Source organism: Ornithorhynchus anatinus, chromosome 15, assembly GCF_004115215.2.
Source record: "Ornithorhynchus anatinus isolate Pmale09 chromosome 15, mOrnAna1.pri.v4, whole genome shotgun sequence".
Taxonomy (NCBI): domain Eukaryota; kingdom Metazoa; phylum Chordata; class Mammalia; order Monotremata; family Ornithorhynchidae; genus Ornithorhynchus; species Ornithorhynchus anatinus.
The window spans coordinates 12,560,733-12,587,113 of NC_041742.1; the positions used below are offsets into that span (position 1 = coordinate 12,560,733).

General features: G+C 46.1%; 1 protein-coding gene and 2 pseudogenes across 1 annotated transcript; all 3 read right to left on the minus strand.

Moving 5' to 3' along the window:
* Positions 1 to 8,465: 8,465 nt before the first annotated feature.
* On the minus strand, positions 8,466 to 9,484 carry ORNANAV1R-PS3671 (annotated as a pseudogene).
* Positions 9,485 to 18,090: 8,606 nt separating this feature from the next.
* Positions 18,091 to 19,018, minus strand: ORNANAV1R3196 (vomeronasal 1 receptor ornAnaV1R3196). Its single transcript, XM_029079623.1, is given in 3 exon segments — positions 18,091 to 18,737; positions 18,740 to 18,850; positions 18,853 to 19,018. Coding segments are annotated over 3 exon segments (924 nt in total).
* ORNANAV1R-PS3417 (vomeronasal 1 receptor ornAnaV1R-ps3417 pseudogene) lies at positions 24,827 to 25,731 on the minus strand (annotated as a pseudogene).

Sequence of the window (26,381 nt, forward strand, 5' to 3'; positions counted from 1 at the left end):
TTTTGCTCTGATGTCTGTCTCCCCCATTAAGACTGTGAGCCCATCATTATGTCTATCTGTTGCTTAACTGTACATTCCAAACGCTTAGTACAGTGTTCTGCATATGGTAAGCGCTCAATAAATACTATTGAATGAATGAATTAGAGAAGCAGCGTGGCTCAGTGGAAAGAGCCCGGGCTTGGGAGTCAGAGGTCATGGGTTCAAATCCCGGATCTGCCACTTGTCAGCTGTGTGACTGTGGCCAACTCACTTCACCTCTCTGCCTCAGTTACCTCATCTGTAAAATGGGGATTAACTGTGAGCCTCATGTGGGACAACCTGATGACCCTGTATCTACCCCAGCGCTTAGAACAGTGCTCTGCACATAGTAAGCGCTTAACAAATTACCAACATTATTATTAATGAATTAATGAATTAATTAAAATCATGGCCTCATAAAACTTGGAGAAAGCTGGTGGCCAGGGGAGTCATTTGTTGCAAGTTTGTTTATTTCTTGGAGTCTGAATCACGAGGAGCCTGAAATTCAAGCTTCTCTAGGCACAGCCCCTATTGACTTGGTTTTCATTGGGGGCGTTTGTCCTTATCCCTTATGCTGTTTCAATATTTCATTGCTCCCGAGGTATCTGCCTCCAATTTTCTCCCTGACTAATTCTTAACTAACTTACTGCTTATCTTATCCCGCTTCAATCACTGTATCAGCGGGCCTGCGTACCTCCCTGTCTCCTGTCTCTCCTGACTCGAGTCCATACTTAGCCCTGCTGCCCAGCTTTTCCTACAGAACTTTTCAGTCCATTTTTCCCCACTCCTCGAGTAATTTAAGTGTTGCCCATCCACCTCTGCATTAAACACAAACCTTGGGATTTAAAGAACACAACCGCCTTGCCCCTTCCTAACTTCACCTCGCTACTTTCCTACTCCAATCCAGGCCACACGCTTAGTTTCTCTAATGCCAACCTACTCATTGTACCTCAATGTCGTTTATCCCCCTGCCACCCTCTCGCCCACATCTCGCCTACGGCCTGAAGCACCCTCCCTCTTCATAACCGACCCACAATTCCTCTCCCCACCTTTAAAGCTCTATTGAAGGCACATTTCCTTCAACAGGCCTTCCCTGACTAAGCCTTCATTTCCTCTTCTCCCACTCCCTTATGCTATGCTCTCATTTGGTCTCCCCCTCTAGACTGTAAGATGGTTGTGGGCGGGGAATATGTCAATTATATTGTTATCTTGTACTCTCTCATATGTTGAGTTCAGTGCTCTGCACGCAGTAAGTGTTCAATCCATTCAATCGTTTAACTGATTACTCGATTAACTAATATTCATAGATCATAAACTCCTCGAGGGTCGTATTCTGTCTCTAATTCCCAACTGTGTACTGTTTCCCAGCATTTAGTATGGTGGTGTGCACACAGTAGCCATTAAATAAATACTATGACCATAATTATTACCATTAATGACTTGACATCATGGTTAGCTACCGCCTAATTTGTGAGATCCAGTGGCCAGTCACCACCATCCCCGTAGTAACAACCTGAACCCAATGAACATCATTGGAGATCAAGTGACAGTGGTCACCTGAGAATTGTGATGGGTAACATCAAGCTGAATTGGGATGTGGGATGAAGGGGGCAGATGTTACTAAAGAGGGCATGCTTAAAAGCAAACCTCTTGTCCCCTGATTTTTCTAATCCTAGGGAGCACGCAAAAGACACTCAAATCAATATTCTAGATTGCTTTCTTGCTTAGAGCCTTCGGAGATCACTTCCAACCCACCACTGCCCCCCAGTCCAGAACCTCCAGTCTTTGGAAAGAAAAAAAAACACACAACAGTGACTTAGTAGGTTAGCAACTCAGCCCTCCCGGTTACATCTGCATTCTTCATCCCAGCTGAGACCTGAGATCCAATCCCCTGTTCAACCCTCATTGTCTCCCAGCCCAGTCATTTCAAAAGGGTCCCAAATCCCAACACACACATCCTGTTCTGCTATAAATCAGGTGTGCACTGCTCCCAGGTGCTGAAAAAAAAGAGAAGGGTGAGTAGGACCTCTGTCCTACTCACCTGTTCTCCACTCTCCTTTTGGCTGGGTGGGCAGCTTGATGAACGCTGGCAGGATGAGGCTGAAGCAGCATTTATCAGCTGCTTTCCTCATTTCTCTCCTCCCTCAGGTAATGAATTCTGTGCCTACCTGAATGAGTGATTCGCTGAGGAGTAATCACATCTAACACTATGCTCTCAGCCTGGGACTGAACAAACTTCTTTAATTCACATGGTAGAGTCACTGAGTGTCATCAGAAGATGAAGGAACGAGAAGTAATTTGGGGATTCAAATACAATTGATGATGATAATAATAATGTTGGCATTTAAGTGCTTACTATGTGCCAAGCACTGTTTTAAGCGCTGGGGGAGAAACAAGGTCATCAGGTTGTCCCACGTGGGGCTCACAGTCTTAATCCCCATTTTAGAGATGAGGTAACTGAGGCCCAGAGAAATTAAGTGAGTTACCTAAAGTTACACAACTGATGAGTGGCGGAGCCAGGATGAGAACTCATGACCTCTGACTCCCAAGCCCGCATTCTTTCCACTAAACCATGCTGCTGCTTCTATGGTGCTCTGCACATACTAAGTGCTCAATAAATACAACTGAATGAATGAATGAATGAGCCTAGCTCTCTCTCTCTACAATATCGCCAAAATCCGCCCTTTCCTCTCCACCCAAACGGCTACCTTACTATTACGGGCTCTAGTTATATCCCGGCTAGACTACTGTGTCAGCCTTCTCTCTGACCTCCCTTCCTCCTCTCTCGCCCCGCTCCGGTCTATTCTTCACTCCGCTGCCCAGCTCATCTTCCTGCAGAAACGATCTGGGCATGTCACTCCCCTTCTTAAACAACTCCAGTGGTTGCCTATCGACCTCCGCTCCAAACAAAAACTCCTCACTCTAGGCTTCAAGGCTCTCCATCACCTTGCCCCTTCCTACCTCTCCTCCCTTCTCTCTTTCTACCGCCCACCCCGCACGCTCCGCTCCTCTGCCGCCCACCTCCTCGCCGTCCCTCGGTCTCGCCTATCCCGCCGTCGACCCCTGGGTCACGTCCTCCCGCGGTCCTGGAACGCCCTCCCTCCTCACCTCCGCCAAACTGATTCTCTTTCCCTCTTCAAAACCTTACTTAAAAATCACCTCCTCCAAGAGGCGTTCCCAGACTGAGCTCCTCTTCCCCCTCTACTCCCTCTGCCATCCCCCCTTTACCTCTCCGCAGCTAAAGCCTCATTTTCCCCTTTTCCCTCTGCTCCTCCACCTCTCCCTTCCCATCCCCACAGCACTGTACTCGTCCGCTCAACTGTATATATTTTCGTTACCCTATTTATTTTGTTAATGAATTGTACATCGCCTTGATTCTATTTAGTTGCCATTGTTTTTACGAGATGTTCTTCCCCTTGACGCTGTTTAGTGCCATTGTTCTTGTCTGTCCGTCTCCCCCGATTAGACTGTAAGCCCGTCAAATGGCAGGGACTGTCTCTATCTGTTGCCGACTTGTTCATCCCAAGCGCTTAGTACAGTGCTCTGCACATAGTAAGCGCTCAATAAATACTATTGAATGAATAAGTGGCTTGCCTAAGGTCCCACAGCAGACGAGTGGCAGAGCAGGGATGAGACCCCACCCATGTCCTCCGACTCCCAAGCCCGGGCTCTTGCCACGGAGCCATGCTGGCAGGCCCCATTTTGCCTCTACGCGCCTTTTCTCCTCAGACTTCCAGGCGCCCGAGTGAGCAGAGTGAAAAAAACTGGGAGGAAAAGCGCTTCCCTTTGGATCCCTTTTCACTCACCATTTCGGGCTTCTGGGAGTGAAAGGGAGACACAGAATGGTTGAAACCCCGGCGGGCGGGCAGGAGAGGCAAATCCCGTCAGAGTCCTCAAGGAGAGGAGGTTTAGTGATCGAGCTAGTTTTTTCTGTTTCTCTGGCATCATTTTTTTTTCCCCTATATACTTACCACTGGCCCTTATTCTTTGCCTCCAACTCCCTTTAGCAACAAAGCCCCTTTCCTCTGCTCTTCCCCTGAGTGATCCATGGAGAGCTCACCACCTCCAAGAGGCCTTCCCAGACTGAGCTTCCCCTTTTCTCTCTGTCCCTCTCTGCCTCCCCTTCACCTCCCCTCAGCTAAGCCCCCTCTTCCCCCCCTTTTCCTCTGCTCCATCCTCTCTCCCTTCCCCTCCCCTCAGCACTCTGCTCATCTGCTCATTTGTCTATATTTTTATTACCCTATTTATTTTGTTAATGAGATGTACATCCCCATGATTCTATTTATTGCTATTTTTTTGTCTGTCTGTCTGCCCCGATTAGATGTAAGCCCGTCAATGGGCAGGGATTGTCTCTATCTGTTGCCTAATTGTACCTTCCAAGCGCTTAGTACAGTGCTCTGCACATAGTTAGCGCTCAATAAATACTATTGAATGGAATGAATACCTGCTGCTAACTGACCATCAGAGTTGCCCTTGGAGAAACATGGCAACAACTGTATCACATCCGGCAGCCCCGTGTACATCCCAGCTCCCACCCACAGTCCAGCTCTGCCAAGAGTCAAGCAGATGTCTGTAGTGCGTGTCTGATACTCTCACCCCCAGGGTCACTCATAGCCACAGCTGCACCAGTCTTGAGGTCAACACCCTCAGACCACAAACCCACAGCATGTTATAACTTCCACAGTAGGAGTGAGATCAGAGCCTGTATTATGCATGTGAGAGTCTTCTGCATAGAGGTGGTAGGAGAGTTCACGTGACAGATGACCTCCAAGATCAGGGGTAAAGTGGAAGAGTAGGAAACCCAGAAGACTGGTTTTGTGGGATATCCATGATTATGGAGTGAGAGGTGAAAAGAGAGTCAGTGACTGACACTGAGAATAAGCTGGGGGAGAGAGGAGAACCAGGAGAGAACTAGTCTAGGGAAATCGAGGACGCTTGGTGTTACCAGGAGGGAGGAGTGACCAACCAATCAATCAAGCATTGATATTTATTGTGCAATTACTGTGTGAGAAGTCCTGTAGTAAGCACTTAGGAGAGAGTACTGTAGCAGATTTGGTAGACATTACCCCTGTGTACAAGAAGTAAACAGTCTAGAGGGTGAGATGGATACCAAAATAAATTGTGAATATGTACGTATCTCTTGTGGCGCTGAGGGTGGGGTGAAAAAAGGTATAGATCCAGGTGCAAGGGTGACATAGAAGGGAGAGTGTGAGTAGGCCAAATGAGAGTTTAGTCAGGGAAGTCTTCTGTGATTTTTTAAAAGGCTTTGAATGTAGGGAGAAGGGTGACCTCTCATGTACGAAAGATGAGAAAGTTCCAGGCCAGAGGGAAGACGTTGGCAAAGGGTTGATGACATGATTGAAGTATAGTGAGTCGATTGATATTAGAGCAGCAAAATGTGTGGGCTGTATTGAAATAAGAAATCAGTGAAGTAAGGTAGGAGGGGGAAAGCTGAGAACTTTAAAGCGAATGGCAAGATGTTTCTGTTGGGTGCAGAGGTAAAATGGACAGTCCCAGCAGGTTCTTGAGGAGTGGGAAGATGTGGACTGAATTTTTTTTAGAAAACTGAACTGGGCAGCAAAGTGAAGTATGGACCAGAGTGGGGAAAGTCATGAGCCAAGGAGGTCAGCAAAGAGGCTGATGAAGTAGTCAAGCCCGGATAATAATGATAATAATAATAATACAAGACAAGTGGCTGGATGTCAAGTAGCACTTTGGATGGAAGAGAAAGGGCAGATTTAGCCTCACTGTTGAATCCTGTAGCTCTAGGTACATCCCAGCTTCCACCCACAGCCCAGCTCTGCCAGGAGCCAAGCCTGGTCTCTAGTGCAAATCCGACCCTCTCACCCTCATACACGCCTGGGTCTCAACCCCTATCAGCCCCTTCCTTGTCTGTGTGTCTCAACCTCATCACTTTTCTCAGCGAGAGGGAGGGAAAGCAGGGAGAAGATTGGTGTAGCATAATGGTTAAAGAAAAGGTCTGGGAGTCAGAAGGTCATGCATTCTTATCTCGACCCCGCCACTTGTCTACTGTGATATCTTGGACAAGTCACTTCCTCTGTAAAATGGGTGTTCTTCTTATTGTCAATCTTATTATTATCATTATTAACAATAACAATGATCAATCGATCAATTGTTGATATTTACTGAGTGTTTAGTCTGTGCAGAGCACCACTCATTGGATTGAGTTTCCAATCATGTTGCCTCCCCAGACAAAAACCTGAAATTTACAGTAGATATTTAATCACTATGATTGTTGGTGGAGGGAACTAATAAACTCCTAGGACTAGTTAAGTGATGTTGCCTAAAGTGTGGTTGAAAAACAAAGAATCAGGGTGTCCTAGCTGATGAATATGTAAGCTAGCCTTGGCCCTGGTGAGAGTTTTGGAGGGTTGTAAACTCCAAACCCTAGGGGAATGACAATGAACTCGACTTTTTGGAAGCTCAGCGACCTCGTCAACATTCTTTCTACTCTCTCACTGAGTAACACTCCTATAGAGAGCTCCTCTTCCTTTTATAACCTGAGGCAATATAGGGGACTGCCGGGGATATTTAGGTTGACCCATTCCAGCCTGCCGGAAGCCATCAACAAGCCTCCAAAAGCAGTCAGGGTCATCCCTGGCTGAAACCACCAGAACCATGGAAAGCCTCATGATTAGTGGTTAGAGCACAGGCCTGGGAGTCAGGAGGACCTAAATTCTAATCCCAGCTCTGTCACCTGTCTCATGTGTGACCCTGGGCAAGTTCCTTCACTTTTCTGTGCCTCAGCTACCTCATCTGTAAAATGGGGGTTAAGACTGTGAGCCTCATTTGGGACATGGACTACAACCTAACCTATTTGGTTATTTCCACCCCAGAGCTCAGAACTTTGCCTGCCATAGATTGATCAATCTCAACTGTCATCCTCTCTCTTGCTCTTCCTTCTTCCACTGTTTCATGTCTCTTTCCCCTTCTTCCAGTCCAGAGAGAGCACTCCAGAGACAGGTCTCACTAAAACTACAAGTGGAAAAACCAAGGAAATTGAACTGAGCATTTTATCCTCTCCCTGCCTATTTCCTGCCAAGCTTTAGTATATTTTCAAGTCAACTTTGGATCATTAAATACAACAATTTTCCAACCTCTGCCCTTGCTCACACCCTACCTCCTACCCAAGTTCCCTAGTCCTTCAATTCAGCCAAAACACAGTTCCCCCCTTCTTCAGAGGGGATGCACCATGACCTACTGGCTAGAGTCCAGGCTTTGGAGTCAGAAGGACTGAGTTCTAATCCTGCCTCTTCCACTCATCTGCTGTGTGACCTTTGGTAAGTCGCTTCACTTCTCTGGGCCTCAGTTCTCTCAGCTTTAAAATGGGGATTGAGACTGTAAATCCCACGTGGGACAGGTCCAATCCAATTTTCTTTACCCCAAATCTGAGTGCAGTACCTGGCATTCTTGTAGTCATTCATTTAATTATATTTATTGTTCACTTACTCTATGTAGAGCACTGTAAAAAGCGCTTGGGAAGTACAGTTCAGCAACAGAAACAATCCCTGTCCGCAATGGGCTCGCAGTCTAGAAGGGGGGAAACAGACATCAAAACAAAAGAACAGGCATCATTAGCATCACTACAGATAAATAGAATTATAGATATAAATACATCCTTAATAAAAAATAAATAGAATTATAATTAGAAATCTGTACTTACATACACAAGTGCTGTGGGTCAGAGATGGGGGGAGAGCAAAGGGAGCGAGTTGGGGTGACGCGAAGGGGAGGAGGAGCAAGGAAAAGGAGGGATTAGTCTGGGAAGGCATACTGAAGGAGGTGAGCTTTCAGTAGGGCTTTGAAGGGGGGAAGTGGTCTAGTTTGGTGGATTTGAGGAGGGAGGGCATTCCAGGTCAGAGGTAGGATTTGGGTTAGGGGTCAATGGCAGGACAGCTGAGAACGACTCACCGTAGGGAGGTTAGCGTCAGAGGAGTGGAGTGTATGGGGTGAGCTGTAGTAGGAGAGAAGGGAGGTGAGATAGGAGGGGGCAAGGTGAAGGAGAACTTTGAAGCCAAGAGTGAGGAGGTTTTGATTCATGTGAAGGTTGATAGGCAACCACTGGAGGTTTTTGAGGAGGGGAGTGACCTGCCCAGAGCATTTCTGTAGAAAGATAATCCGGGCAGTGGAGTGAAGTATAGACTGAAGTGGGGAGAGACAGGAGGATGGGAAATCAGAGAGGAGGCTGATGCAATAATCCTTTTGGGATATTATGAGAGCTTGTACCAACAAGATAGCAGTTTGGATGGAGAGGAGAGGGCAGATCTTGGCGATGTTGTGCAGGTGAGACCGGCAGGTTTTGGTGACAGATTGGATATGTGGGGTGAATGAGCGAGCAGAGTCAAGGATGACACCAAGGTTGCGAGCTTGTGAGAACGGAAGGATGGTAGTGCATACACAGTATCGGGAAAGTCTAAGGCCTCATTAAATGGATTCAGTCAGCAGGTCCTGATTACTCTCATTCTGAGCCTTCTTAGGTCAGAGTGGGAGAGCAGGAAGATTCCTTGGGACTCTAAGAAGAATCCACGATGGAAACAGTTGATTCTCTTTTCCAAAATGTTCTCATCCTCCTATCACTGTGAATCACCAGGAAGGGACTGATGACAGGAAAGCCAAATACCATGACAGTGTTGATATTCACCAGTAGAGGTGACTTTTCTTTCCTGTTAACTAAAATGCTGAACATGATGGAATGGCGCCCATAGAGGAGGACGTAGAGCGTGACCAGGGCAATGATTCTCTTGGCAGCTCGGACCTCGGGCATCGCCCTCGGGGAACTGCCATGGAGATGGCGGACCCGCCGGTGGTGCTGGTGCAGGATGAATACCATGTAGCCGCTGGCTGCGCTCATGAGTCCCACAAAGAACAGATCCCGGCCAGAGAGCATAATGGCATTTATCAGGGTGGCTTCCACACTGAGAATATTTACTGAACAATATTTCAGATCATATCTAATTTGAATTGCGGTACTGTTCTGGGGGGCTGAAACATACACCAGTGCATTGATGTCGATCAGCAGATTGAGGACCCAGAAAAAGATGAAGGAAGGAATGATACATTTGGGTAATTTGGCTTTGACCTCCACCCACCTGGAGGTGCTGGGACTGATGGTGATGGCCTGGAAGATGCTCAGGAGGCAGGTGGTGCAGATGGCGAGGTCCCGGGCCACTCGGTAAACATATAAGACAATCTTGCATCCAATGGTATGCAGGAAATTTCTCCATCCCCAAGCAGAAATGGTCTCTGGGATTCCATAGGTGAGGAGGATGGTATTGGCCAAAGCTAGGTGGGTGAGGATCAAGTCTGATGAGCTGAGCTTGTGGCTGGAGAAGACCATGTAGGTATAAAACAGGAGGAGGAAGACATTCGCTGACGCACCAGTGCTGATCTGTAGCAGCATCACAGTCCCCAAGAAGATGTCACTGATGTCCATTCATACGTGTTCTTGGTCAGAAGTAAAGGTGGCCTCCTGAAGGGCAAAAGGGAATGGAAGGGAGAGGGAGACAGAAAAGTAAATTAAGTGTGTGAGAGGGAGGGAGAGAGAAGTGGAACAATAGAAATGAAGAGGGGAAAGATTGAAGTGGGAAAGAAAGAGAAGCAGAGGGAAAAGATGGGGAATGAGAGAGGGAATGAGAAAAGTAGCAAGAGTAATAGAGTGAGAAGAAAAAGAGGAAGAAGAGAGAAGAGAGAGAGAAAAGAGTGAAAGATGGAGAAAGAGGGCAAAGAGAAAGAGTGAAAGTGAGGGTAAATGGAAGAGAGAAAATGTGATGCAGGGAGAAAGAAGGAGGAGAGTGAAAGAAGGAAAGGAACAATGAAAAGAAACAGATGAAAGGAAAACAAGTCTGAAGTAAAATGAGAGAAAGAGGAAAGAGGATAAAAAAGAGTGGGCTGGAGAATGAGAGGGGTAAATCAAAAAATCAATCTATCAAAAGTATTTATTGAGGGCTCATTTTCTGTAGAATGCTCTGTTAGGCTCTTGGAAATGCACACTACTACTGAGCTGGTAGCTGTGTTACTTGCCCAGAAGGAGCTTTCAGTCTACTGGCAGGGAAAGACACTGGAATACATTACCGTTTGGTAATGGCAGGGAATAAGTAATTGTACATACTCGCAGTACAGATTAGATGAATATCAAGTGCTTAGGGAAGCAGCATGGCATAATGGAGGGAGCACTGGTTTGGGAGTCAGAAGGTCATGGGTCCTAATTCCCAGCTCTGGCCTGTGTCTGCTCTGTGGCCTTGGGCAGGTTCCTTAACTTCTCTGTGCCTCAGTTAACTAATCTGTAAAATGGGGATTAAGACTGTGAGCTCCATGTAGGACAGGGACTGTGTTCAACTCAATTTGCTGGTATCCACTCCAGTACTTAATACAGTGCCTGGCACATAGTAAGCATTTAACAAATACCACAGTAATTATTATCATCATTATCATTACTATTATTAGGGGGTCCAGATTTAAGTGCAGAGGCGACAGGGAAGACAGAGTGATTACAGGAAATGAGGTCTTACTTGGTAAAGGCCTCTCAAGGGAGAGGAGACTCTTAGATGCCTTTGAGAATAGGGCGAGTAGCGGTCTGTTGGATGAAAAGGAGGAGGGCATTCCAGGCCAGAGAGGAGATGGGAGCAAAGAGTCAGATCTGCGAAGGATGAGGCTGAGCTTAAAGAGTAGGTTAATGTTAGAGGAGTGAAGTTGGGATGGGTATGACTACATAGACTGTGAGCCCTATGGGGGACCCGGATTACATTCAGTCTGATTAATTTGTAACTACTCCAGAGCTTAGAGCAGTTCTTAAAACACAGTAAAGTGCTTATTAAGTACCATAATAGCAGCAATAATAATTAAAATAATAATAGAAGATCAGCAGGGTAAGGTAGGAGGGGGTGAAATGATTGAGAGCCTTGGAGCTGATGGTAATGAATTTCTGTTTGATGCAGAGGTGGATGGACAACCATTTAAGGCTTTTGAAGAATGGAAAGATATAGGCTGAATTTATTTTTTTTTAGAAAAATTATCCAAGAGGCAGAGTGATATAGGGACTAGAGAGGGGAAAGATGGGAGGCAGGGAGGTCAGTGAGGAAGCTGAGGCAGAAGTCATGGAAGGATATGATAAGTGCTTGGATCAGTGTGGTAGCAGTTTGGGTGGAGGGGAAGGGGTGGATTCTAGAGATGCTATAAAAGTAGAAGTGACAGGATTTGATAGCATCTCGCATATGTGCATTGAATGAGAGAGATGAGTTGTAGATAATGCTAAGATTGTTGGGCTGTGAGATCGGGAGGAAGGTGTTGTTTTATACAGTGATGGCAAAGTCTGCATGAGGACAGGCTTCGAGTAGAAAGACTTGTGGGAAAGAAAGTAGGAGAGACAGGAGGCATTTAGAGAGGAAAAAGAGAGACTGAGGGAAGAGAGAGAGATAGAGAGAATGAAAGAGGAAGGAGAGTAAGAGAGAAGGAAATAACAGTGAAGAAGTGAGAGGAAGGAAATCAGAAAGAAAGACAGGAAAGGGAGAGGGAGAGGCAGAGGGAGAGAGGAAAAAGAGTTATTTTTATTGGGACAAACGTACTGAGATAAGTTGGTCGAAATACAGAGTAAAAAAATTACAGTCTTACTGCTTCTTTGGTATTCTCCCTGCAAGTCAGGAGACATGGGTTCTAATCTTGATTCTGCCACTTGCCATCTGTCTGATCTGGGGCTAGCCAATTAACTTCTCTGGGCTTCAGTTTCCTCATTTGCAAAATAAGGATTCAACACCAGTTCTTCCTCCTTCTTAAGACTGTGAGTCCCATGTTGGACAGAGACTATGTCTGAAATGACAGCGTGGCTCAGTGGAAAGAGCACGGGCTTTGGAGTCAGGGCTCATGAGTTCGAATCCCAGTTCTGCCACTTGTTGGCTGTGTGACTGTGGGCAAGTCACTTAACTTCTCTGTGCCTCAGTCCCCTCATCTGTAAAATGGGGATTAAGACTGTGAGCCCCACGTGGGACAACCTGATTCCCCTATGTCTACCCCAGCACTTAGAACAGTGCTCAGCACATAGTAAGCGCTTAACAAATACCAACATTATTATTATTATTATTACTTATATCCTAGCACTTCATACAGCGCTTGGTTTATAGTAAGCACTTAATAAATATGTCAGTGATTATTTAAGACATCACTGGGCAGGCATTATGTCCTCCTGCGAGCCTCCTGATGGGCTCATATCTCAGGTGCTGCAATGTGTGCAAGGTGTTAGGATTTCAGGGGCTTCCCTGATTCTAATGTGAGAGACTTCTCAGGTAAAGACCAGACGTGGCTGTCATTCCAAAAATCAAGAAAGGAATGATTATTGTTAATTAGAATGAGGTGGATAGATGGACGGGGCTTGACCAGACCCACTCTGTTTTGTGGGCCAAGTTTCCTTTAGTTCGATAAGAGTACATCACAACCTCTTTTGCAGTCAGTGGATTGGTGGAGCCACTCTCGACTGGTATTGGTCACAGCGAGTGGAGGGACACAGAAAGGGGGGAAGTGGTGTTTTGCTGAAAGTTACCATGTTAGTGCAATCACTCATCCTGTCCCCACTGGAAGACTGCATCAGCCTTCTTTCTGACCTCCCAACCTCCTGCCTCTCCCTACTTCAGTCCACACTTCACTCTGCTGGCTGGAAACGGCGTGACTTAGTGGAAAGAGCACAGGCTTGGGAGTCAGAGGTAGTGGGTTCTAATCCCAGCTCTGCCCTGTGTCTGCTGTGTGGCCTTGGGCGAGTCACTTAACATCTCCGTGCCTCAGCTACCTCATCTGTAAAATGGGGATGAAGTCTGTGAGCCCCACATGGAACAACCTGATAACCTTATATCTACCCCAGTGCTCAGAACAGTGCTTGGCACATAGTAAGTGCTTAATAAATACCATCATCATCATTATTATTATTATGAGTCAGAAATGGGAATAGAATCCACGTTCTTCTAATTCCCAGGCCCGGGCTCTAACCACTAAACCACACTGCTTCTTTGGAAAGTTTATGTTGCATGAACCTCCCTGCTGCACCGGAATCACTAGCCTATTATCCCGACTCCAGTGGGGCAGTGTTGGGTGGGAATGAACCAGCTAAACTGTTCTGGATCCCCAATCTCTTCACGGAGCTGACAAGCGGTGGAGCCGGCACTAGAACATATGACCTCTGACTTCCAAGCCCATGCTCTTTCCATTAAGTCACCCTGCTTCTGTCTGTAGTGTGACCTGGGACTAGTCATTTCACTTCTCGGGGCCTCAGTTACCTCATCTGAAAAATGGGAATTAAGAGTGTGAGCACCATGTGGGCAGGGACTGTGTCCAACCTGATTAACCTGTATACCCCAGCACTTAGAACAGTGCCTGGCACAAAATAAGCACTTAACAAGTACTATTATTGTTATCATTGTCATCATTAACTTTCCCCTCTGTTCGCTGCTCCTATCTCCTCTCCACTTCTCCTGGACCAGAGACTCAACCCCCTGTTTCTCTCCTATTGTCCCATTGTCAAACAATTCCACCATCACTCACTGAGCCCAGAACATAAAGCCCTTCTCACTTTGAATCTTCCCCTCCAGAAACAACCTTAAAACCACACTTGACAGATTAATAACTTTTTCCTACTCACCTGTCTCTGTCGCTTCTGCTGTCTGGGAGCGAAGCTCTAGCAGAACAAGGCTGAGGCAGAATATATCAGCCAATTTCTACATCTCTCCCATACCACAGGGAGTGATAACTCTGTGTGGGGTTGTGGCTGTGTGCACGTACAAATGAATGACTCCTTGAGCAGTAATCCACTATGACACTCTGATTGAGACATCTCTGGAAATACCCAGACCCCCTCACTGCTGTCCACTAATTAGTGACAAGAGGAGCTCAGATCTCTCACCGCAATTACCTGCTAGTAATTGACCATCAGAGATGCCCATGGAGAGACAGGGCAGCATCAGTGTCATATCCTGCAGCCCCAGGAACATCTCAGCTCTCGCCCACAGCCCAGCTCTGCCAGGAATTAAGCCTGGGTCTCTAGTGTGTGTCTGATGCTCTCACACCCAGTGTCATACAAGGACACAGGTGATCTAGTCCTGGCTCAGCTCCCTCAGCACCGTAGATAACAGACTGCCATAAACCCCATAGCAGGAGTGAGGTCGGAGCCTGTGATATGCATGTAGGAGTCTTCTGCAAAGAGGTGATAGCAGCAAGTGAGAAGCAGAATGATCTAGCGGAGAAAGCATAGGCCTGAGTATCAGAAAAACTGAATTCTAATCCCAGCTCCATCACTTGTCTGCTGTGTGGCACTGGGCAAGTCACTTCACTTCTATGGGCCTCATCTGTAAAACAGGGATTAAAACTGTGAGCCCAATGTGGGACAGGGGCTGTGTCCAATCTGATTAGCTTACATTTACCCCGATGCTTAGTACAGTGCCTGGCATAAAGTAAGCACTTAACAAATACCATAATTTTTTTTTTAATCAATGGATCGGTCGAATTATACAATCATATGCTGAGTAGAAGTGTGGGAAAACCAGAACAGTGGCTTTGTGGGTCACCCATGGTTTTGGGGTGAGAGTTGTAAGGTGATTCAATGCCTGAAACTGAGGAGTGGGGAGAGAGATAAGAGAACAGTCAGGAGAGAAAACTAAACTAGGGAAGCCAATGGTATCTGTTCATCAGATACTTACTATGTGATGATCTCTGCTTTAAGCACTTTGGCAGGTGTGATAGAACAGAGTTGCTACACATGATCCCTGCCCACGTAATAGTTTAGAGGATGAGACATGTACTGAACTAAATTACCAAAGCAGCAGAGGTAAAAGTGGAAGGATATGTGTAAAAATGCTGAGAAGGGTGAGTATCCTGTTGACTTTGTTGAGGGTCAAAGGAAGATTCAGAAAGAGTCGAGCCAGTTGTGCTAGGCCACCAGGGTAAATCTCCCTTTTCCCACAAAGGGAGAGGAAGCCAGATTGGAGGGTGTCAAAAAGAGACAATTGGAGGAAAGAAAGTGGAGGCAGGGTGTGTAAGAACTCACTCAAGGAGTTTTGAGAGGTGGGGTGACAACTGGACGGAGCCATGGGCAAAGTGCTCATTTTTTTCAGAAAAGGGGGTACACGATCATGTTTGAAAGCAGTGAGGAAGGAGCCAGTAGAAGATGAAACGTTTAAAATGATGAAGGAAGGAATAATTGGCAAGTAATTTGATAAGGTGCTGAGGAATGGGTTTGGAGGTGCAGGTGGAGGAGGTAGATTTTGAAAGGAGACAGGCAATCTCTTCTTGAGATCCTAATAGAGATGGGAGAGTCAAAGAAGGGGCAAGAGGATGGAGGGACTGGAGAGGAGCAGGGAAGAGTTTAGAGAGACTGTGTCTGATATTTGCAATTTTACCTGTTAAAGAGGTGGCTAAGTGATGAGGGGCAAAGACTGGGGGGTGAAGGAATAGGGATTTGGGTGAGGGAGTTTTATGGGCACTGGAGTCAGTGAGGATATAGAGATATTGTTGTCAGGTCAGGGAGATGGCAAAGTTAGAAAAGGAATGGATAAAGCTGTGATGGATGAAGTCAGACTCATGTCTGGATTTCTGCCAAGCAACGATCTGATTCTTGTTGACAGGAGCTGAGGATGTGTATTGTGGTAGTGACTAAGGGCTGTGGGTTGATAGAACATATTAACCTCCGGAGATATTATCCCCAGAGGGCCAATGCTGTACATCCACACTAAGAAGGTGTTCAGAAGTGACAAGCAGAACACCATAAAGCTACAATGAGGAGATGCTCAGAATCAGTGATTGCAGTTTATTGCCAACATATGAGGGAGGAATATCACATCAGTCATGATCCGATGGGTGATCCCTAATGGATACAGCGTCAACTGAAGAGAGTCATATTGACCAATACAATCGACTCACTTAGGTACACCCACCTTCAGGTCCAGTATTCTTTCTGCTGTGGGTTCTCTTCTCCATCTGAGTCCTTCTGTGATTGGTTTCTTGGGTGGCCTGGAGTCCATTGCTCTCCGGAGGGGTTCCCCATCTCCTGGTCTCAACCGATTTTAGTCAGGGTGTGTAATGGGTTCTTGCTCAATATATTTCACAAGCCTAGCTTTTCATCTTACTCCTAGTCTTCTGCCTTACATATTTATCTGCACTCCGGGCATTCTGCCTTATGTTCTTAAGTAAACCTGGCTTTCACGAGTTGTGTTAATGGACTGATGTACATCATCTTTCCTTTGTCAAAGGGTATTCTTACAGTACAAGATCAGTGGAGGAAAAATGGAGCAAGGGAGTTTAGTTCCGTGCAGAAAAATATGATTGACTGACTGTAAGCGCTCAACAAATATGATTAACTGACTGTTGTCTGCACTGAACTAAACAGTCAGTCAATCGTATTTGTTGAGCACTTACTGTGTGCAGATCACCATACTACACGCTTGGGAGGGTACAATATCACAATATGAGACACATTCCCTGACCACAGTGAGCTTAAAGTCTAGAGGGGGAGATGGGCATGAATATAGATAAATAAAATTACAGATATGTACAAAAGTGCTATGAGGCTGGAAGAGGGTATGAATAAAGAGAACAAGTCAGGACATTGTAGAAGTCTAGTGGAAGAAAAGGGAAAGAGATCTTAGTCTGGGAAAGCCTCTTGGAGGAGATATGCTTTCAATAACGCTTTGAAAGGGGAGAGAGTAAGGGAGGGCATCAAGTTGTGCATTGAAACAAGGCGGGTTAACAGATTGTAGGTCTCTGAGAGGGAGCAGGTCAGATTCCCTTTCCTCTTCTTCCTCTCCCTTCTGCATTGCCCTGATTTTCTCCTTTTGTCCTAACCCCCTTCCAGCCCCACAGCACTTATGTATATATCTGTACACAGATTCAGAGAAGCAGCGTGACGCAGTGGAAAAGAGCACGGGCTTTGGAGTCAGAGCTCATGAGTTCGAATCCCAGCTCTGCCACTTGTCAGCTGTGTGACTGTGGGCAAGTCACTTAACTTCTCTGTGCCTCAGTTCCCTCATCTGTAAAATGGGGATTAAGACTGTGAGCCCCACGTGGGACAACCTGATTCCCCTGTGTTTACCCCAGCGCTTAGAACAGTGCTCTGCACATAGTAAGTGCTTAACAAATACCAACATTATTATTATTATCATATACACATATCTGTACATCTGTACATATCTGAACACAGAAGCAGCGTGGCTCAGTGGCAAGAGCCCGGGCTTGGGAGTCATAGGTCATGGGTTCAAATCCCGGCTCTGCCACTTGTCAGCTGTGTGACTGTGGGCAAGTCACTTAACTTCTCGGTGCCTCAGTTACCTCATCTGTAAAATGGGGATTAACTGTGAGCCTCACGTGGGACAACCTGATTCCCCTGTATCTCCCCCAGCGCTTAGAACAGTGCTCTGCACCAAGTAAGCACTTAACAAATACCAACATTATTATTATTATTATCTGTAATTTATTTCTACTGATGTCTGACTCCCCCCTCTAGATTGTGACCTCACTATGGGCAGGGAATATATCTGTTTATTGTTGTATTGTACTCTCTCAAGTGCTTAGAACAGTGTTCTGCACACAGTAACCACTCAGTAAATACAGTTGAATGATTGAATGAGTGAATTTGCAGGGAATGGATGTGTGGGACAGAGAGCAGCTGAGGAGAGTGACATTGGGCAGAGGAATTTAAGAATTAGTGAGAGAACAATATATAAAGATGATTAGATGGACCTCATGGATAGGACCTAATTGGGACAACCAGATTGGACATTAAGTGGCAGAAGTGTGAGGCCAGGGAAATTTGACTGATAACATCAGAGCAGTGGCTGCCATTCCCACTTTTGCACGGTTTCTCCATAACTTGCCCTTCCAGTCTAGTGATAAAGGGGAGGTGGGGAGGGCAGATTTCTCCTTTTATGTAAAAGCTACAACTCCCTCCACAGCTGCTGTCTTTGCCAGTCCTTGAAATGGCTCCTGGTGGTTCCCCACATCTGTATGAGTCAGCCCGAATCAGGAAATCTGGTCATTTCCATCCCAGGAGATCACAGAGGAAGGGCAAGTGGCTTCTAAGGGACTCTATGAAAGATCCACTTTGTGCATGGGAGACCCCATTTTCCAGAATATTCTCACCCTCCTGTCACTGTAAATCACCAGGAATGGACAGACAGATGAGAAGGCGAATGACAAAAGCTGGTGGGCTTTCACCAGCAGAGGAGACTTTTCTTTCATGTTGAGTAAAACACTGAACATGATGGACTGGTGGCTGTAAAGGAAGACATAGACGGTGACCAAGATGATGACCCTCTTGGCTGCTCGGACCTCGGGCATCTGCTTCAGGGAGCGGCCAGGCCTGTGGAGGTATCGGACCTGCTGGTGGTGACTGTGTAGGACAATGACCATGTAGCCGCTGGCCACACTCATGATCACTACAAATATCGGATCACGGCCAGAAAGGAAAATAGCATTTACCAGGGTAACCTCCATACTAAGAATGATTGCTGAACAATAATTAAGATCATATGTAATGTGAACGGTGGTGCTATTCTGTGGGCCAGCTGCGTACATCAGTATATTAATGTCAATGAGCAAACTGAGGACTCAGAAGAAGAGAAAAGAGGGGATAACACACTCGCATAATTTAGATTTGACTCCTGCCCACCAGGAGGTGCCACGACTGATAGTGATAGCCTGGAAGACGCTCAGGAGGCAGGTGGTGCAGATGCAAGACCCCGGGATACCCGGTAAATGTATAAGATGACTTTACATCCAGTCCCATCCAAGAAATTTCTCTCTCCCCATGCAGTAATGGTTTCTGAGATTCCATAGGTGAAAAAATGATGGTGTTGGCCAGGGCCAAATGGGGATAGTTCAAGTCTGAGGAGCTGATCTAGTGACCGAAGGAAATCATGTGGTTATAAAAGAGGAGGAGAAAGACATTTACTGACGCCCCAGTGCTGGTCTGTAACAGCAGCACAGACCCAAAGGAAATGTCACAGATGTCCATTCATATAGGTTCTCAATCTGAAGGGAGGAGAGAGTGGAAAAGAAAGAGGGAGAGAAACAATAGATGAAGTGTGTGAGAGAGAGCGAGGGAAAGTGGGAATGGCAGTGATAGGGAGAGGGAGAGAAAGGGAGAGGGAAAGCGAATAGGGGCCAGAGCAAGAATAAAGTGAAAAAGACAAAGGGAGGAGAGAGTAGGAAGGAGAGAAAAAGTGATACGTGGACAAAGAGACCTAAGAGTAAGAGAGAGGGACAAAAACTATGAAATGAAACCAAGAAAGGAAAAACAAGTAGGAAGAGAATAAGAAAGGAAAGAGAAAAATAAAGAGGATGGAGAATGAGAGTGGGAAATTAATCTCTCTGTGATATTTTTTGAGGACTTCTTGTACTCTGCTGTTGGGAGAGTACAATTTATGTAAGTTGAACTCTTGCCCACAAGGAGCTTTCAGTTTAGTGGAGAAGAAAGACTCTGAAATAAATTATAGCTAGGGCAAATGACAGGGTATAAATATATGTACATAAGTTCAGTCGAGCTGAGGGTAGTGTGAATCTCAAGTGTCTAGGGAGTCTAGGGTTAAAGGCATAGGGGATGTAGAAGGCAGAGTGAATGAGGGAAATGAGGTCTTAGGGAAGGCCTCTCGGAGGAGTTGTGATTTTAGGAAGGCTCTGAAGCTAGGGAGAGTGGTGGTCTGTGAGATGAGAAAGGGGAGGATGTTCCAGGCCAGAGGGAGGAAATGGGCAAGCAGTACACTTTGCAAAAGAGGAGTTGAAAGTACAAAGTTGGTTAGTGTTAGAAGAATAAAGTGTATTTGTTGGGCTATGATTACTCAGACTTTGAGCCCCATGTGAGCCCCTGATTATGTCCAACTAGATTCATTTATATCTCTCCCAGTGCCTAGAACAGTGCTTGACATAGAGTAAGCACTCAAAAAGTACCATAATTGAAAGAGATAATAAGAAGAGATCAGCGAGTAAGGCAGGTGAGAGCTGATTAAGATAAGAAGTTTCTGTTTCTTGCAGTAGTGAATGGGCAAGTATTGAAGGTTTTTAGGGAGTGGGTTGACATGGGCTGAATTTTTTAAGAGAAATGATCTGGGCAGCAGTTTGAAATATGGACTAGAGAGGGGAAAGGAAGGGACAGGGAAGTGAAGTTGGAGGTCGAAGCATTAGTTAAAGCATGATTATAAGTGCTTGGATCAACCTGATAGCAGTGTGGGTGGAGGGGAAAGTACCAATTCCAGAGATGCTATGAAGATAAAAATGACAGGATTTCGTGGCACATTATATATGTGAGTTGACTGAGAGTCATGAGTCACAGACAATGCCAGGGTTACTGGGTTGTGAGACAAGGAGGATTGTGGTGTTGTCTACAGGAATGGGAAAGTCTGGGGAAGGACTGGGTTTGGGAAGGAAGATATATGGAAAAGAACTGGGAAAGGAAAGAAAGAAGTATAGAGAGAGAAAGAGAGAAAGGGAAGGAGAGAATGAGAAGCAAAGAAAGAGGGAGAAGAGTAAGAGAGAGAGGAAAATCATGAGAAGGAGAGGAATAGAATCCAATTGAAAGACAGGTAAGGGAAAGAAAGAGAGGCAAAGGGAGAGCAAAAAAGAGAGACTTTCAAAATAATGAGTAGGTCAAAATAAAGAGTAAAAAATTCACAGTCTTACTGTTTCTTAAATATTCTACTTGGGAGTCAGAAGTCATCCTGGTTCCACCACTTGCCACCTGTTTGCCCTGAGGCTAGTTATTTAACTTGTGTGGCTCAGTGGAAAGAGCACGGGCTTTGGAGTCAGGGCTCATGAGTTCGAATCCCAGTTCTGCCACTTGTTGGCTGTGTGACTGTGGGCAAGTCACTTAACTTCTCTGTGCCTCAGTTCCCTCACCTGTAAAATGGGGATTAGGATTGTGAGCCCCACGTGGGACAACCTGATTCCCCTATGTCTACCCCAGCGCTTAGAACAGTGCTCGGCACATAGTAAGCGCTTAACAAATACCAACATTATTATTATTATTATTAACTTCTCTGTGCTTCAGTTTCCTCACCTGTAAATTGAAGATTAAACACCAGTTCTCCCTTCTACTTGGACTATGAGTCCCATGTGGGGCAGAGACTTTGTTTGGTGTGATTATCACGTATTTTTGTTTAGGTTTTTTTAATGGTATTTGTTAAGTGCTTTCTATGTGCCAGGCACTCTATTGAACCCTGAGGTAGATAACAGACAAATGGGTTGGACAGAGTTTGTGCCCCTTATAGGACTCACAATCATATTCCTCATTTTACAGATGAGGTAACTGAGGCCCAGAGAAGTTAAGTGACTTGCTCAAGGTGACACATCAGACAGGTGGTGGAGCTGAGATTAGAACACAGTTCCTCTGACTCCCTGGCTTGTGCTCTTTCTACTAGGCTAACTGTTCCCCCATTTACTTCGTGTCAAGTACTGTTCTTAGTGCTGCAGGAGGTACTACTTAATCAGAATGAATAAAATTCCTGTTCCCCATGGGGTTCACACTCTAATTAGGAGGGAGAACAGGCATTGAATCCCCATTTTACAGTTGAGGGAACTGAGGCATGGAGAAGTGAAATGACTTAGTTCCCACAGTGGACATGTGCAGAACCAGATCTTTGCCTCCGAGCTCCATGATCTTTCCACTAAGTCACGCTGTTTCTACTCCAGCACTATAGTGTTTGACATTTTGTACGCACTAAATAAGTATGATAATCGTTATTGGAGACATCACTGGGAAACAATGCATTCTCCCGTGAGCCTCCTGACTGAATCACATTTAAGTTGCTGCAGTGTGCAGGCTCCTGGGCCTAAGATTATGGAAGACGGGTCACCCAATTCTAATTTGAGTGGACTCCCAGGCCATCCTTTGGACATGGCCAGTGTAGATATGCAGATAAAAGAATGCTTTATTTTCAGGCAAAATGCCCAGGTAGACTTCAATTCAGTTTAGGATTATTTCCTTTAGCATTAAACTCAGGAAGGAAAATTTCCCAAAGAGCTACCCGAAGAGTACAGTCTATACTCTAAACCACTTAACAGCCAATCCCAATCCCTTTGGCCTTCACTGCCTACCCCCTGCCCCCACCAACTCTTCTCCTGGTGGTCCATCAGCCCAATTCAATAACAGAACCAGACGGGAGACACCTATGGAGAAAGGAATGGGGCTTGTGAGTTCGTTCCTTGACTATCAGGATCCAGAGTCTGAGGGGCCACATGTTGGAGATTGGGCAGAAGCTTTTTCAGAAGTCTGTGGTGTGAAGACTGGACTTTGCTGGTGATCAGAGATCCGTCATAGGAATCTTCATAACATTCTTATGAATCTTCCAAAGATCAAAGCAGCCATGCTTATTGTTAGATTGAGAAGAGCTCAGGATGGAGGGGGAGACTCTAGGAGTGTGGACTGAGCTTGGCAAGGATTGGGGATCCAAAGCAAATGTAGCCTTCCCATCCTAGTGGATAGAGCATGGACCTTGAAGTCTGAAGGACCTAGGTTTTAATCCCGGCTCCACCACCTGTTTGCTGTGTGACCTTGGATAAGTCACTTAACTTCTCTGTGCCTCAATTCCATCATCTGTAAAATGGGGATTAAGACTGTGAGCCTTGTGTAGGACAGGGACTGTGTACAAAGTGATGATCTTGTAACTACCCCAGTGCTTAGAATAGTGCCTGGCACATAGTAAGCACTTAACAAATGCCACAGTTATTATTATTATCATTATTATTAACACTGCCCCATTGGCATTGGGAAAGTAGATTAGAGATTATAGTACAATAGGAAGGACTGCATGAGTCTGCAACATTAAACCTTCCCATCTGCTCCCAGCTCCCAGCTCCCTCTCCATATCTCCTGAACCAGAGAATGACCCAACTCCCTGTTTCACTCTCATTGTTGCCTTGTCAAAAAAAAAAAACCCACCATTCACTGAGCCCAGCACACAAATCCCTTCTCCCAGTGAATCTACCCAGATCAGACTCTGACCTTGAAACTGACGGATCTATGGCTTTATTCTATTCACCTGTCTCCAGTGCTTGGACTGGGGGGGCAGCTTGTAAGCAGTTTGATTCTGGCAGGATAAGGTGGAGGCAGTATTTATCAGCCACTTTCCTCATCTGTCTACCTCCCTCAGGGAGTGATTTAATAATAATAATGTTGGTATTTGTTAAGCGCTTACTATGTGCAGAGCACTGTTCTAAGCACTGGGGTAGACACAGGGGAATCAAGTTGTCCCAAGTGGGGCTCACAGTCTTAATCCCCATTTTGCAGATGAGGTAACTGAGGCGCAGAGAAGTGAAGTGACTTGCCCACAGTCACACAGCTGCCAAGTGGCAGAGCCGGGATTCGAACCCATGACCTCTGACTCCAGAGCCCGTGCTCTTTCCTCTGAGCCACACTGATTTGTGTATCTGCGTGTCTGTGTCTGTGGGAATGTGAATGAGTGACTCACTGAGCACTAATCCACTTTGACACTCTGACTGGGACATTTCTGGAAATATCCAAGAGTGTCTTCCCTTGTTTGGTTCACTAATCTGAGTGAAGATGAACCCAGATCTTTCTGCACAATTAAATGCTGCTAGTGAACCCATCAGGGACCCCCATGGAGAGTCATGACAGTAAGCGTGCTCTATCCTGTAGCCCCATGGACAACCCGGCTCCCACCCATAGCCCAGGTCTGCCAGTAACCAAGTCAGGGTTTCAAGTGTATGTCTAAAACTCTCACTCCCAGAGTCACACTTGGGCACAGATATGCCAGTCCGGCAGTCAGTACCCTCCACATCGCAGACCAAAGACCGAAGCATGCCATAACCCCCATAGCAGGGGTTGGAGAGAGGTTGGGGTTTATAATATGGATGTGGGAATCTTCCGCATAGTAGGGTAGCACCAATCATGTGAATGGATGAATTCTCCAATCCAGTGTACAGTTAAAGTGTAGGAAACCCAGTATACCAGCTTTGTGGATCACCAGTGGTTATGCATGGCTCAGTGGAAAGAGCACGGGCTTTGGAGTCAGGGCTCATGAGTTCGAATCCCAGCTCTGCCACTTGTCGGCTGTGTGACTGTGGGCAAGTCACTTCACTTCTCTGTGCCTCAGTTCCGTCATCTGTAAAATGGGGATTAAGACTGTGAGCCCCATGTGGGACAACCTGATTCCCCTATGTCTACCCCAGCGCTTAGAACAGTGCTCGGCACATAGTAAGCGCTTAACAAATACCAACATTATTATGAAGTGGGAGAAAGAAGGAGAGTCAGTGGCTGACAATGAGAATTAGTGGGGAGAGAAATAGGAGAAAGAGAAGAGAACTATGACAGGGAAACCAAGGGTACCGGTGTTTCTAAAAGTGAGGAGTGACCAAGCATTAAAGCAGTCAATCTAATCGTCAATGGTATTTATTAAGCAGCTACTGTGTGATGAACACTGCATTATGTGGTTGGGAGAGCATTATACAACAGACTGGTATGGTCATACCATCCACAGTGATAGGGAAGTCAGGAAGAGGACAGGGCTTGGGAGGGAAGATGAGGAGCTCAGTTTTGGACATGTTGAGTTTTAGGTGGCAGGCAGACATCCAGGTGGAGATGTCCTGGGGGCAGGAGGAGATATGAGCCTGAAGGGAGGGGGAGAGAACAGGGGAGGAGATGTAGATTTGGCTTATGTGGAAACTGGCTTAGTGGATATGAAGATCTCCAGGATCCAAGAGAATGAGACTTGCAGGACAGGGTGTCTCTAACCTCTCCAGCCAAGCTCCAAAACTCTCCGTTCCCCAAATAACCGAATCCCCCATTGGACATGCACTATTTCCTAAGACCCTAAGTGGGATACCAGTTGGGAATGTGAGAAACCCTTTTCCAGAACACTCTCACCCTCCTGTCACTAAGAATGATCAGAAATGGACTGACAGCTGAGAAAGTGAAGGACATAATGTTGTTGCTGTTAAGAATGAGATGGGAAATTTTCTTTATATTAAATAATAAACTCAGGGTGATTGTATCCCATCCATAGAGTAGAACATAGAGGGTGACCAGGGCAATGACTCTTGGCTGCTTGGTTGGACCTCTGGCATCATCCTGGGTGAGCGGCCGGGCCCATGGAGGTGGCAGATCTGCCGGTGGTGTCTGTGCAGGACAAACACCATGTAGCCACTGGCTGCGCTCATGTATCCCACAAAGAACATATCGTGGAGGGAGAGGAACACCACATTGACCAGGTTTGTGACTGCGCTGACACTTATGGAGCATTATTTCAGGAGGATGACTCTGTTTACACTGGTGCTGTTCTGGGGGCCTGTAACGACTAACAGTGCAGACATGTCAATCAGCAGATTGAGGGTCCAGGAGAAGAGGCAGGAGGGGAGGATGTACTTGGGTAATCGAGTTTTGATTCCTGCCCACCGGGAGGTGTTGGGACTGATGATGATAGCCGGGAAGATGCTCAGGAGGAAGGTGGTGCAGATGGCGAGACCCCGACCCACTCAGTAGAGGTTTAAGAGGATTTTGCACCCAACGTCATCCAGGAAATTCCTCAGCCCCCAAAGTGACAAGATGTTGGGGATCCCCCTACTGAGAAGGGCCATGGTGTTGGCCAGGGCCAGATGGGCCAGGATCAGGTCTGGGGGATTCAGCTGGTGTCTGGTGGAGACCACTTGAGTATAAACCAGGAGGAGGAACACGTTCCCCGATACCCCAAATACAATCTGAAATAGAAAGACGGTCCCATAGACAGCTCAGTGGCATCCATTCTCTTCACTCCACACTATCAGAAAAGACCTCTAGTAGCAAAACCTAGGAAACAAGAGAACCAGAGAGAGACAGATATACACACTGAGATAGAGAGAGAGAGTTAGAGAGAGACAGAGGTAAAGGAAGCAACAGAGAGACAGAGTCAGAAAGAGAGAGAAGAGCAGAGAATGGGAGGAAGATGGAGAGGCAGAAATCAAACAATCAATCAATCAGTGGTATTTATTGAGCACTAGGTTCTTGGGAGAATACTATTTCTAGCTTGTGAGTCCTTTGTTAGGTAGGGATTGTCTCTATCTGTTGCTGAATTGTACTTTCCAAGTGCTTAGGACGGTGGTCTGCACACAGTAAGCGCTCAATAAATATGATCAAATGAATGAACGAATCCGACAGAATTGGGAGACATGTTCTATGCCCATAATGATCTTGGTCTAGATCGAGGGAAATGGATCCACGTGGAGAATGTGAGCAACAATCCCGCTACCTCTCCCAGGCCAAGTAAGTGCTCTATCATGTACGCTAATTCCCCTCAGAGAACCAGAGAGGCAGATTTGGTGAAACAGGAGGTGGAGAGGGAGTGAAACCAAGTCAGAAAGAGACAAAGTGAGTCAAAGAGAGTCTGAAAGAG